Source organism: Peromyscus californicus, unplaced genomic scaffold (genome assembly GCF_007827085.1).
Source record: "Peromyscus californicus insignis strain IS unplaced genomic scaffold, ASM782708v3 Scaffold_5__1_contigs__length_169319896, whole genome shotgun sequence".
Taxonomy (NCBI): domain Eukaryota; kingdom Metazoa; phylum Chordata; class Mammalia; order Rodentia; family Cricetidae; genus Peromyscus; species Peromyscus californicus.
This window is the reverse complement of record NW_026294573.1, coordinates 90,824,941-90,839,123: the sequence shown is the minus strand read 5'-3', so window position 1 is coordinate 90,839,123 and position 14,183 is coordinate 90,824,941. Positions and strand designations below refer to the sequence as shown.

The 14,183-nt window shown below is 46.8% G+C and overlaps 1 protein-coding gene across 5 annotated transcripts in view; it reads right to left on the bottom strand.

The window, feature by feature from the left end:
- The window catches only part of Epb41l4b (erythrocyte membrane protein band 4.1 like 4B), a 151,496-nt gene that overhangs the window by 25,483 nt on the left and 111,830 nt on the right, over positions 1–14,183 (bottom strand). For all 5 annotated transcript variants that reach the window (XM_052717805.1, XM_052717804.1, XM_052717807.1 and 2 more), the window contains 3 exons: positions 12,299–12,424; positions 7,711–7,778; positions 3,564–3,662 (listed from right to left, as the gene is read on the bottom strand). In XM_052717805.1, coding sequence (XP_052573765.1) covers positions 3,564–3,662; positions 7,711–7,778; positions 12,299–12,424 — 293 coding nt within the window. The remainder of the gene's footprint in view (positions 1–3,563; positions 3,663–7,710; positions 7,779–12,298; positions 12,425–14,183) is intronic.

Below are 14,183 nucleotides of genomic sequence, written 5' to 3'. Positions count from 1 at the left end.
TGTAAGATTTTTTTATTTATGTGTATGCGTGTGGATATGTGCATGTGCCTATATGGAGGCCAGAAGGATTAGATTCCCCTACAGCTGGAGCCACAGGCAGTGGTGACCTACATGATCTGGACACTGGTACTCAAGCCTCGGCAAGAACAGTTGTACTCTAAATCACTGAGCTATCGGCCTAGCCAGGTTTTTACCAATTTTTTAAAAAAGTTAGTCATACAGTGAGTGATACAGAAGAGTGGGGTGAATATATTTTAACCTTATATAAAAGCACTTTAACCCTAAAAGCAGAATCGCTACTTGTTTTTACATAAAAAAGCCATTTTAAAAAAACATAGCTCATTTCTTATAGTAGGAAGTCAACCCAGAGTGCCTAAAATAGGAAAAGCTCCAAATTCTTCTTTCTAAAAGGAGGTTTATTTTTTCATTTTTTATTTCTCTCTGTGTATGTATGTGCATCATGAATGTGCAGGTACCCTCAGTGGCCAGAAGAGGGCATCAGATCCCCTGGAGCTGGAACGACAGGCAGTTGTGAGTCACCTGAAGAATGGGGGTCCTCTGAGAAAGCAGCAAGTGTTTTCAGCCACTGACCTATCTCCCCAGCCCCCCTTATATTTAAAAAAAAAGTCTTTTGTCTTAGACCTTATACCAAAGAAACATATTTAAAATCCAGTAAGTCCCCAACTTCAGTTTCTGAGGGAATTCATGATAAATTTATAAAATATTGTTGTTGTTTTACCAATGCAGCCCAGGCTAGCTCAAACTCCTGACCCTCCCACTGCTGCCTCCCAAGCACTGAGAGTACAGTCATGTGCCACCACACCTGGCTTTCAAAACAGTTTAACAAGTTTTTGTGGAGAAGATTTTTTATTTTTGCCTTGAAACGCCTTCCCTCCCCCTCCCCTGAAGTGCAGTAATGCAAAGGTAAAAAGGATTTTCCTTTTCTTTTTCTTTCTTTCTTTCTTTCTTTCTTTCTTTCTTTCTTTCTTTCTTTCTTTCTTTTTTTAAAAAACAACAGCCAATTTGGTGATTAAGTGAAATTTTCCTTCCTTCCAGGCCACCTATAGTTAGGCATTATTTAATGATTACCTATCCCAAATGGGTGGTAATAACATTTTGAATTCTGAAATGTAAAAGGGAAGGCAAGCCCTGCCAGCCTTGTCCTGGGGGGAAGATTTTCATGGTTTAATTTGTTCCCCAGAGATCATTAGAGCTGTTAATTACCTGAGTTCTAGCCACTCTGGCTCTCCCAGAAACACTGCTGCTATATGCCCCTAAGTTCCCATCAGGGCTTGTGAGGTGGCATGTGGCTGCTCTTAAGACCCCCTGAGTGTGCCCCTTTGCCTTCCCACAAGGAGCTAATGGCACATCTCTGCTGGCTGTTTGGGGACTGCCTCTGGCACTGCACCCCAACTTCCCTTAGCATCCTGGATCCCTACAGTTTTTCTCAGAAGCACAGCCTTTGGCCAGACCCCTCACAAAATCCCTTAGAGATGGGTATTAGCTCACTTTACAGACAGATGAAGGAAAAACATTGGGAGCCAGCCTGGTGTCGCAGACCTGTAATCTCAGCTACTCAGGAGGCTGAGGCAGGGAGGTCAGAAGTTCCAAGTCGGCCTGGACAATGCAGGGAGACCTCTCTCAAAATAAAACGTGAAAAACAGACTAGAGATGTAGCTCAGTGGTAAGCACCCGCTTTGTGTTGGCCGGGTCTCCAATACTGTGAAAGAAAGGAACTAAAGAACAGAGATGGACAGAAAGGGGGACCAAAGAGACGCCTCAGTGTTCAAGTGTTTGTGGTCCAAGCCTGAGGACCAGAGTTTGGATCCCTAGAAACCCACATAAATGTTTGGTGGGTCTGGTGGCCTGCCTGTAACTCCAGCCTCCAAGAGCATAGCCAGGGGGCCCCAGAGCACGCTGGTTAGTGACTAACCATGTCAGTGAGCTTTGGGTTTGACTGAGAGACTCTGCCTCAGTGAATAAAGTAGATTCCTCATATCAACCTCTGTCCTTTAAATGCATGCACACACAGGTGCACGCATACACACGTGTGCCTGTACACGTGCAAACATGCATGATAGGTAGTTTTGAATCCCCGGGAGTGGGTTTCTCCCCCGACACAATAAGCCAGATCAAGCCAAATGAAAAGTCCAGGTTTAATGAGCCGAGCACTCTCGGGTGACTCTCCAGCCCCCTAGAAGTGAGATGGGGGAGGGAGGGGGAGAAATCCCATGGCAGGTCTAGGGACCGGGGCTTAAATACCCTGGAGGTGAGGTCTTGAGCAGCTCCGGGGGAGGAGTGGCCACTTGGAGGGCTTTCTAAGAGGGGCAGGGTTTGGAATGGGGGGCCGAAGCAGAGCTTCCAACTGAACACACACACACACACACACACACACACACACACACACACACACACACACACACGGGAAAATGGAAAGAAAGAAAGGCTCGTTCAAAGTGTTCATTTCTCAGGATCTCAGAGCTACGAATGGGCCTGAACATTATCTAAAATCTTTGGAGGCCAGACTGCCCACATTTTCCACTGTGCCTGGAGACTCCTCTGCAGCTCTCTAACAAATGTCACACCCAGGTGTAGTGCCTGAGTCACAGTCCGGGCCCAAAATGAGGACGCCACTGCAGTCAGTACTCCAACCTGTGGCTGAGCCCACCTGCCCTTCTTAAGGCGCTCACCTGTCTTGTTTGGGCAGTTATTTACAAGTCTGTCTTTGCCTCCAGGACGCTATGAGACTACAAAGTGAGATGGCAGATGGGGATTGTCACTGCCGTTTTGCTAATACCTGACAATGCCTGGAACAGCAGCCAAGAGATTTTTGTTGGATTAAGTGGAAGAAAACTGGGTGAGTCCTGACATCTTAGGTAGCTCCATGCTTCTCTCTGCTGACTGATTATGCTAAGCACTTTACTATCAAGACACGGGGTGTGGAGGCAGCTTCTCCTATGGCCTCTGGTGGTTCCTGTCTTAGTAATTATTCACCCATGTAATCCTCTTCTAGAGTGTGAGCTGGGCCTAGCAACGTGTTTCCAATAAACAGAACATGTCGAAAACAATAGAAGGTCTTTTCTGTGATGAAGCTATACAAGACTAACCTCCATCTTGCTGGCATTCTCCCTGCCTCCTCTCACATGCTCTCAGACAGAGAAACCTTACAAGACTGTAAGCTTAGGGTAACCTGGGCCCATCAGCCTCCTTGACCATGGATTCTGGTAGCAACCACATAAAGGAGCCTTCAGAGGTGACCAAGGCCCTAGGGGACAATTTGTAGCCTTGCAGGAGACCCCAACAGAGAAGCACAGAGAGGCTGTGCCAGACTCCCAATCCTCTGTGAGGTGGTAAGCACGGAATGCTGGGAACACCAGCATTCCGTGCTACACCCCAGTCAATGACGACAAGTGTGGCCTCTGTGTGATGTTTTCTGGGGCCATTACAACCTAAATGCGAATTAGATGGAGTCTGGGGGATGGCCATCTGAGAAGGTGCCTGGGGAAGGGCTATCACTAAATATTCATGCATACTTGGGGGGGGTAGACAAGTGCAGAACTCACAAACTGTATTGTCTTGTTAACTTCCTCACTCGGGGAGGCTTGATTTCTGGCTTCTCCACAGCTGGCTGGGCTGTTTCCACGCGTATAGGAATGGGGCTTCTAGAGACACAGGGCAAAAAAAAAAAAAACGGTTAATGTTCTTGTATTATCCTTCTGGACTGATTCTCAGTTAAGATACAGCTTACTGATTCTGATGGCCCAGAAATCCAATTGCTCCTGACAATGAATAATTGATATTATATTACAAAACCAGAAAAGTTCAAAAATAAGCAAAAATTATAGAGATGAGACTGCAGCAAGTGGGGAACTAAATATAACTGGGTGAGGGACCAAACAAAACTGCCTTGCTCAAAAGCTCCAACCTCAGTCTGAGGGTTTGGTCCACAGCCAGGTCTTGCTGTGAAATGAATGAAGAAAATCCCATGGCTAACACAGCTTTAGCTCCCAATATCCGGTAGCCATGATACTTAGCCCAATAGCCCACAAAGGCTATAACTGTAGTCTATAATGAAGCTACAGTGAACAGTAAATACTGTATCCACAGTATAGTATTTTAACTGAAAAAGTATAATCAGAAGAACTTTAGGACTGTTTCCGAAATATTTTAATACTATGTATTTGAGAAAATGTTTTCAAAAAGAGATGGATCAGTGGTTAAGAATGCTTAAATGCGCCGGGCAGTGGTGGCGCACGCCTTTAATCCCAGCACTCGGGAGGCAGAGCCAGGCGGATCTCTGTGAGTTCGAGGCCAGCCTGGGCTACCAAGTGAGTTCCAGGAAAGGCGCAAAGCTACACAGAGAAACCCTGTCTCGAAAAACCAAAAAAAAAAAAAAAAAAAAAAAATGCTTAAATGCTCTTCCAAATTTCCCGCACTCATGACTACCCATAATGCCCTCAGAAGATATGATGCTTTCTTCTAGCCTCTCAGGGCACCTATATACAGGTGTATGCACTCAAACACATAAATAAAAGTAAAAATATATTAAATTTCCCTTTTCTTTTTCTTTTCTTTTTTTTTTTGGTTTTTCCCTATTATTTTTCCTCAATCATTTATGACAACCCAATGGATCTTTTTAAGACTGATCTTTATCAGATTTTATTGATTTATTCTCTGTGTATGTGCATGCCTCTGTACAGAGGTTGAAGACTTCCTGTAAGCCTCCAGAAGATTGCTTAGTCCCAGATTAATATCACTGCCTGCTGTGCTAGCACAGAACTCAGCCTCCTTGAGTGGTTCCTGGAGCATGCAGAGCTGACCTTACAGTTCTCCAGCAAGATGCTCAAAAGCTCTGCTCTCAGAGTGGAGTCATCCTTGGTAACACAGGAAAGAGGACCCTTCCCAATGGCTTCTGCTCACTGCTCTTCCCTGGGCCTGTCATTTCTCTGCTCCGTCAGAACTGGAACCACATGGGTTCACTGATGCGCTCAGCCACTATCACCCCACCCCATGCCCTGGAGGAAATCCCTCTCTCAGCCCAAGTGACTGACAACCTGTCATCATGGCAATTCTTTCGGCATCTTGGTGGTCTATCATCACCTGCTCCTCACAGGGCATCCTTGGGTGCCCCTCAAATGTACAACAGAGTCTCATACTGAAAATCCCAGGTTCTGGCTGGGGAGGTTAACTCAGTAGTAGAGAGCATGCCTAGCATGCTTAAGGCCCTGGCTTCTATCCTCAACAACACAAAACAGATAAATAAACCAAACACTAGACTCCTGAGTCCCACCCCAGTTCTTGAGCAGTTAAGACAACATAGACAACCTCTGTATCATGTGGGTCTGAGGATTAAACTGAGGTTGTAAGGCTTGACAGTGAGGCCTTTTAGTCATTTAAGCCATCTCCCTGGCCCCAAAACAGTGATTTTAAGAAGTCTTTAATATACTCTTACAGTCATAACTGATTTCATATTTTTAAAAAAACAGTAATTACCTCCTAACACCAAAGAGGCACGGAGACAAGCTGAGGCCCTGAGCAAGGGCCTCCTGACAAAGCAATGGGCACTTCCACACTTCCATTTTCTCTTCTACTCATGACCTGCTTACATGGGAAGTATGCAGCTAGTAGTGCCTAGTAAATGCTTGCTGAAGAAACACAGGAAAGGATGAACAAGGAATCGGAGTCAATGTGCTGCATTCATGGTTCCCTAGGCTGGAACTGCAGGGTAGCTGCACATGGTCCCTGAAACGACCCTATCTCCTAGGGTTCTCAGCCTGATGCAGGGAAGACCATCAATGTAAGAGACCGAGTGGAGGCCTGGCTGAATGCAGGGTACCATCCTCACTACCCCAACACAGAAGAGGTCCCAGCAGCAGGGCAAGGGGCAGGGACCAGAAGGAAAGCAGGGAGGGACCTGTCAGGAGGAACCTCGGACTGAGTTTACTCTGGAGGCAATGACAATCACTAAGGTTTTAGTCTGAGGAGTGGTATTATCAGGTTTGCATTGCAAAAATGTCCTCAGAGCCAAGAGTGTACTGGTGGGAGAGCCAGGGTAGTAATAATCTAGAATTAGAGACAATGAGGAGTAGGAGGTGTTATTTGTAAGCTATGTGAAGATGTGTTGCTGTGATTGGTGCAATAAAAAGCCGAACAGTCAATAGCGAGGCAGGAGAGATAGGCGGGACTTCCTGGCAGAGAGAGGAAGAGGGGACACCATCTAGATGTGGAACAAGCTGGACACCCAGAATGGTAGAGAGGTAAAAGCCATGTGGTAGGATGTAGATTAATAAAAAAAAAAAAAAAGGTTAATTTCAGTTATAAGAGCTAGTGGGAAAAAGCCTAAGCTAAGGCCAAGCTTTCATAATTAATAATAAGTCTCTGAGTCATTATTTGGGGGCTAGTGATCCAAAGATAGTCCGATGAGAAAGCTTGCTATAGGGAAGGGCACGGATTACGTTCCTGAACATATTTCTGGAGATAATAAAAAAGTCAAATTGATGCATGGTGATGACCAATTAGACAAGGGGATGAGGTGGGTAGGTGGGGACAAGGACTCTTGAGTTTCAAGCTTGGGTAGGAAGTAGATAATAATGCTGTTCTCCAAGACTGGAGACAGGTGAAGGAAGGATGGTGGACAGGGTGGGAAAAGGCTTTTGTTTGGTTGGTTTGCTTTTGCCAGTGCTGGGGACGGAACTCAGGCCCTTGTACATGATAGAAAAGTACTCTCCAACTCAGCTGCCCACCCCACCCCCCACCCCCAGCCTGAATTAAGTCCCTAAAAAGTCCAGGCGGGAATGTATCCCTGGAGGATGACAAACACGGACAAACTTGGATACGAATACAGACTGGCAGTCGTAAGACAAAGAGAAACTTTTGCTTTCGCTTTGAGCCTCGGGTATAACAATTCCCTATGACACTCAGGCATTCACTAAAATGCCTTTTTGGGTCCTCACCACCTCTCCTACTCCCATCCACCAATACACAGGAGCTCAAGAACTGGGGTGGGACTCAGGAGTCTAGTGTTTGGTTTATTTATCTGTTTTGTGTTGTTGAGGATAGAAGCCAGGGCCTTAAGCATGCTAGGCATGCTCTCTACTACTGAGTTAACCTCCCCAGCCAGAACCTGGGATTTTCAGTATGAGACTCTGTTGTACATTTGAGGGGCACCCAAGGATGCCCTGTGAGGAGCAGGTGATGATAGACCACCAAGATGCCAAAAGGATTGCCATGATGACAGGTTGTCAGTCACTTGGGCTGAGAGAGGGATTTCCTCCAGGGCATGGGGTGGGGTGATAGTGGCTGAGCGCATCAGTGAACCCATGTGGTTCCAGTTCTGACGGAGCAGAGAAATGACAGGCCCAGGGAAGAGCAGTGAGCAGAAGCCATTGGGAAGGGTCCTCTTTCCTGTGTTACCAAGGATGACTCCACTCTGAGAGCAGAGCTTTTGAGCGTCTTGCTGGAGAACTGTAAGGTCAGCTCTGCATGCTCCAGGAACCACTCAAGGAGGCTGAGTTCTGTGCTAGCACAGCAGGCAGCAATGTTAATCTGGGACTAAGCAACCTTCTGGAGGCTTACAGGAAGTCTTCAAACTGGTTTCCTTGGGCCCATATTCTCTCTGTTCTTGTCACCCCCCGTTTCCCCAGGAGCGATCCTTCCAGCATAGTGGGAGGACACAGTATCATTTCCCCATTCAAACAAGAAGCAACAGACCTTACATTAGTGTCCTGAAGACTCGATTTCTTATTGATATTTACAAATGTGGGCTCCTCCTTCACAATCTGTTAAAGAAAACAAATTAGTCAAATGTAACTTAGCTTGTCATGTAAAATGCTTTTAGGTCTTTCACATTCAAAGTATCGAGGAGCTGGGAAGGACCACGGAACCACGGACATAATTCACCAAGTGTCCTGCCAATCACAAACTTACTCTATTTACATAGTAAACAACAACGAAAACGAAGTTTTCGCGAGTCATTCACGCTGAGGATTAAGATGTGATCATTCAAATGCAATCAGTCCTTGCAGTCATACTTTTATTGAGCACTTGCTATGTGTCAGTTCCTGCTTGAATGAGAAAGGGATGTTGTGGGAAAAGCTACCCCGCAGTTCAATCCCTTACATCACTCTATGTATCAAGAACAAGAATGGGCTACAGGCTGGTGCAGCATTTACAGTTACAGCTTTAAATGGAACTTGGAATCCTGTACATCCCAGGAACAAACCTGGAAGGGATGATGTCATTTGGTTCTGGTACAAGTCTTATCTTCCTCCCTCTGGTGAGTCCCTGAGAATGACAAGGGAGGAGGGGACACCCACACAGCCAGCTGAATAGTATGTACACCGGCAGTCAGTGGGGGAGATGCCCAACCCACAGCCCTCATGCTCAGCCTCGCTCTGAATAGGTGTTGAGCCAAGAAGCCCAGGATACTGGCTTGGAGGGCACTGCCTTCTTAGGCTGCCACAGCTGTCCACACATGGATGCAGCCCTGTCTCCTGTCCGTGTTTTCCAGAGTCAGCATAAGTCAGTACCACTGGCTTTCTTTCCATATACCTGTGCTCTGCACTGACTCCATAGGGAATTGGTGTTTAGCCCTTGGCAGGATGCTGGGCTGCATACCAGCCCCTCTAAACCACAAACTCTCAAACCACGATAACCCAGGGATTCCTATGGTAGGGTCTTGGGTTCCTGAGAACATTAGTGTGGAGGTCAGAGGGAGCCATTTACAAAGGGGTCCATGCCATTAGGGCGTCAGAAAATAAAGCAGATTCCTTTCCTGCAGAACCTCTTGGAATCTCTAAGAGGCTCACATGCTGCTTTGAAGGGTGCGGTGGGGTGGTTGTGCGTCATTTCTAGGGTGATCAGTAAGCACCCTGCAGGGCCAATGTTCCTGGAATTGCTGATCTCACACCTGCCTCTCTGCCCCTCCACTGCTCTCAGGCCCTTCCACTACTGTCTAGGCAGGATATTTTTCTTTTCTTTGCGTCTATTTCCCCTCCTTTCCCACACTTTCCAACATGAATTATTGCTGACACATAGTACGTCTTCACTATAGCAGAAACCTGGATCCTCCCCGGAGGATTCTTGCAGCAGGAGCCCCCCTGGGAACGCGGCAGAGCTTCCTAATATGCATAACATCCACTTCGTGAGCTATGGAGCACATACCAGGTTTATTTGTTTGGTGTTGGCACAAAATGGCATACGTGGAAACACCACCAGGAGGGCCGTTAAGATCATCAGTTGTGACCGTAACTTGAAACAGTTGAGTTTTTAAAAATGTTTTTATTACACATATATGTGTGTGTGTGTGTGCTCATGTGTGCACTTGCCCAGTACGCACGTGGAGATGAAAGGACAACTTGGAGGAGCTAATCCTCTTCTTCCACCCCACAGATACATAGTGTCATCAGGGCTGGCACGAAATGCCTTTATCACTTGAGCCACCCTGACAGCCCGGAAATTGCTCAGTTGGAGGTGAGAAGCCAACCTGACTGTCCTTTAAACAGTGTCACTGGCATCCCCAGCACCTCCCTCACCTTAGCCTGCGGCTGTTCTGACCGGCACCTCCACGAGCTAATGTAGGACACTGTGTCAGAAGCTCTGTGGTACCCTTTCATCGCCACAGTTACCGGAGGCGGTGGCTTTTAATCTGTTTTCTTTTGTTTTGTTTTGTTGGGTTTCTTTTTTTTTTTTTTTTTGGTTTTTCGAGACAGGGTTTCTCTGTGTAGCTTTGCGCCTTTTCCTGGAACTCACTTGGTAGCCCAGGCTGGCCTCGAACTCACAGAGATCCGCCTGGCTCTGCCTCCCGAGTGCTGGGATTAAAGGCGTGCGCCACCACCGCCCGGCGGGTTTCTTTAACTTGTGAATGCATGAAGTGTACTGGTGTATGTGTGTGAGTGTATGCAGGTGTGCAGGGGCTAGAGAAAGGAGTCCTTAATTGCCGTCCACCTTTGAGGGTCTCTTGCTGAAACTGGAGCTAGTGGCTTTACAGCCAGGCTGGCACCAAGCAAGCCCCGGCAATCCCCCTGTCTCCACCCCGATCAATGCTGGGGTTATAGGCGTGGATGGGATCACACCTGGCATGTGTATGCAAGCTGGGATCCAAATTCCAGTCCTCAAGCTTGCAAAGAAAATGCTCTCCACCTTGAGCTGCCTCTTCAGCCCTATGAGAAGAAATCTTACTGTGGTCCCAAGCTGGTCTCTAGCTCCTGGGCTTTAGAGACCTTCCTGTCTCTGCCTCTCAAGTACCTGGGACTACAAACTACAGGTGTATACCACCAGGCCCAGCTAGTTAGTCCCCACTTTCCCTACAAAACTACTGAGGCTCAGAGAAGTTAGGAAACAAGTTGAAGGCAACATTACTAAGAAACAGATCAGGACTCAAACCAGAGCCAGCAGTTCTCAACTCGTGGGTCGCGACCCCCGAGGGGTCGAATGACCCTTTCACAGGGGTCGCCTAAGACCATCAGAAAACACAAATATTTACATTATGATTCATAAAAGTAACAAAATTACAGTGATGAAGTAGCAATGAAATAATTTTATGGTTGGGTGGTCACCACTACATGAGGAACTGTATTAAAGGGTCCCAGCATTAGGAAGGTTGAGAACCACTGAACCAGACCTTCTGGCTTTCCAACAGGTAATCTATGCCATCCTGCTTCCTGTTTACATCACAGCCTCCAAGTGGAAGAAACCTTATAAGTGTGCTCTTGTTTCTCATGGCATCTTCTGGGAGGATTTAAATCCTATAGACTGTTATTTGGGAAATAGAGAATGAAGATATTGCTGAGCACTTACTCTTGGCAATGTAAGTACAGACAGTGGGTTCAGAAGGCCTGTCTATTCTTACCTACTGTTCTAACGAGCTCTTGGACAACTTAGCTTTTTTAAAAAAAAATTCTCTTTTTACTTTGTGTGAGTGTGAGTGTGCGAGTGTGTGTGTGTGTGTGTGTGTGTGTGTGTGTGTGTGTGTGTGTGTGTGTGTGCGCGCGCGCATATGCGGGGACATGCTTGTCATGGTTCACGTGCGGAGGTCAGAGGACAACTTTAAGGAGATGGCTTTCTTATTCAACCATATGGGTCCCAGGGATTGAAGGCAGACCTTCAGGGGGTGGTGGCAAGAACCTTTAGCCACTGAGCCATCCTGTCAGCCCAACCACTGCTTTTTATATTCTGTTTTCAGGGCAGGGATAGCCAATGGGTTTCTCCTTGCATATCAGCTGTGACTGGTGTCGCTGCCTTAGAACCCTCATTTAGGGAGTGTAATTAGTGGTCATTGTGGAGCCAGTGATCTGTGCTATGGGTTTATGGCAGTTATGACACTATCCTTTCTCATCTCCAAATTCACCCCTCCTTCTTGGACCTGGGCTGAGAACCAACAAACAAATTTTCCTTTGCCAACAGGGGGCGCTAGAGAGGAGGAATTCATGGCTTCCTGTTCTGGATTACCCCAACCTGGCTTCTTAACTCTGGAGCCCCACTCCTCCACAGGAACATCTAAGTCAGGTTACAGTACTGCAGCACTGGGAGATCCAGAGTTATCCTGTCCATCACAGAGTCGGCAGAAGTCCCCCTCTCCGCCTCCGGGTGTGGGACCAAGCCACATGTACATCATAAAGTGAGATACCAGAGCAGGCCCCGGGACCTGCGCTCAGGAGTCTTTAAGTTTCACCTTATAGGACTCAAATGTCCGTATTTGCAGAATATTTGTTCCCCAAGCTGTCGGGATGGAAAGTGCTTCCTGGAGTCGCCCCCTCCAGTCCCTTGGAGTAGTGTGACTCAAAGTGCAGTTCAGAGAGCTGGTTAGACATGCAGCTCGCCAGCCCCCACACCGACTAACTGAACCCTCGGGACGGGATGCAGCTCTGCTGAGGGCCCTTATGCAACGAGCCTGTAAGACCCGCTGCCTCCCATTTCTCTGTCTTCCACTTGCTTGCATAAATAATAACCACACTGCTCAGGAATTCTCCGCACGAAAACCCAGGCTCCCCAGAGCCAGAGGTCAAAGTGCCTGCTGTGAAGCCTGAGGACGAGTTCAATCCTTGGGACCCACATGGTAGAAGGCGAGAGCCGACTCCCGCAAGCGGTCCTCTGACCTGCACCAGCACGGGCCCCGGCACCTCTCCCCACAAAGAAATAAGATGTAATTAAAAAATAAAATAAAATAAAATCCAGGCCCCCATACCAAGAGGTGGCTCCTGTTTCCATACTGGCCCTTGACTAGCGCTGTCATTGACCTCCTGCGTGGCATGGAGGAACTCCTGAAACGTGATACTGAAGGAGCATTCCCCCCACGTACCTGGGCATTCACACGAGAGGCGTTCTCCAGCTGTGCTTTCAAAATGTTACACTTCACGTGATCGGCCACGGGAGACGGCAGCAGCGGGGCCTGAAGAGTCTTCTCAGAAACCTTCTTTTCCTCAGCCTGAGATACAGCAGGTGACAGATCGTGAACAAACAGAAAAGAAAATGCATGCTAACTCTCTCCCCAACAACCACAGTGGCAAACAACACAGGTATGAGTGTCTATGTGTGTGTGTGTGTGTCCTGATACACTTCCATTGTGCTGTCACTTTCCAATGCAGAGCCTTCCCACATACCACCCAACTCTCTAGTGAGGGAGGGAATGGACATACCAGGTAACACGATGAAGGTTCAAGACAGGAAGGGGCCTTTCAATATCAGCAAGAACCAGTGGCAGACTAAGGCCACAGCCGCTCCTCCCCAGCCCAGCCTAGAGCTGTTCCCCCCAGACTGCTACCTCTGAGAGAGCAAGACACAGCTCTGTAGTTTGCAGCATCCAGGAAAGAACACAAAGTACTTGCTGATATTTGTTCGGTAAATCTTGCTGGAAACCATGACTCTCAATAAGGAATCTGCATCTCTGTTACACTGTTAGTTCCGTTTATAAGCAGCAGGTATGACCAGGGCCTCATGCTCTATCAGGGAGCCACTCCCCCAGACCCTGTTTCACATTATTGGACTTCAGGAATTTGTTACTAATTTCACAATTCCTGCCATCTCCCAAGTGTGAAGTGAATATGTCCCTAAGAGTTCATGTGACTCAATTAAGGTGGATTACCTGGGACTACATGTTTATACTTGAATCATGTTCAAAGAATAATATCTTTGAAATCAAAGGCTTTATAACTATTGTTGTAGCAGACATGGTATTTACACAGTGCTTAAAATAAAATGAATTCACGCCTGCATGTAGCCCTGAACTACCTAGGATGGTACACGTGTCACTTTGGGGAAATAATGTCTAATGGCTTACCACACTGTCGGTCATGGTCATTGCACGTCTCAGCATAATATGGTACTTGAGCAAGACTCAGTGTCCAATAAATACCTTCTACAGACAATGATGGTGACACCCACTTATTATCAAAAGAGATATGTGCTTTAATAAGACAGGCACAAGACCTCATGATTGCTAACACCAACTCAGTTGTCTCAGGAGGTACTGTGGCAGGCCAGCCACCGTGCACCAAGGCAAGAAGGAAACATTCTAAAATCCTCAACTTCCTCAAGTCCTGAAATTGTTAGTCTCTAAATCAAAAGTCCCACTGAAGGTAGGCATGGTGGCACTCATCTACAACCCCAGCACTCAGGGTACATACACAAGGAAGACAATGAATTCAAAATGAGCCTGGGCCATATGCTGAGACCCCGCTTCAGAAAAACCACAAGTCCCATTGATCATCTTGGTCTCCATTGTAAGAATATTATGAAAGCTGGGCTGGAGAGATGGCTCAGTGCGTAAGAGCACTGGCTGCTTCTTCAGAGGACCTGAATTCAATTCCCAGCACCCACATGGTGACTTACAACCATCTGTAATGACATCTCGTGCCCTCTTCTGGCCTGCAGACATACATGCAAGCAGAACACTATATACATAAATAATAAATCTTAAAAAAAAAAAAGAATATTATGAAAGCCACAGAGGAAGCGCAGGGCAAGTATTTAATGTATTTAATAAGGAAATAAGCCAATGTATTTAATAAGGAAATAGGGCATGGAATCCAGGAAGGGACTGAAGAAACCTCCCAATAAGCAAGAAGAGTACTTGGGAGAGAAGAAACTTCAGCGATGCCATGTAGTACCAAAGAGACAAAGGCAGGTGTTCTGAAATAAAATCTCCGTAGTTTCTCTGTAGGGTACCATCAAAAATAGATGACAGA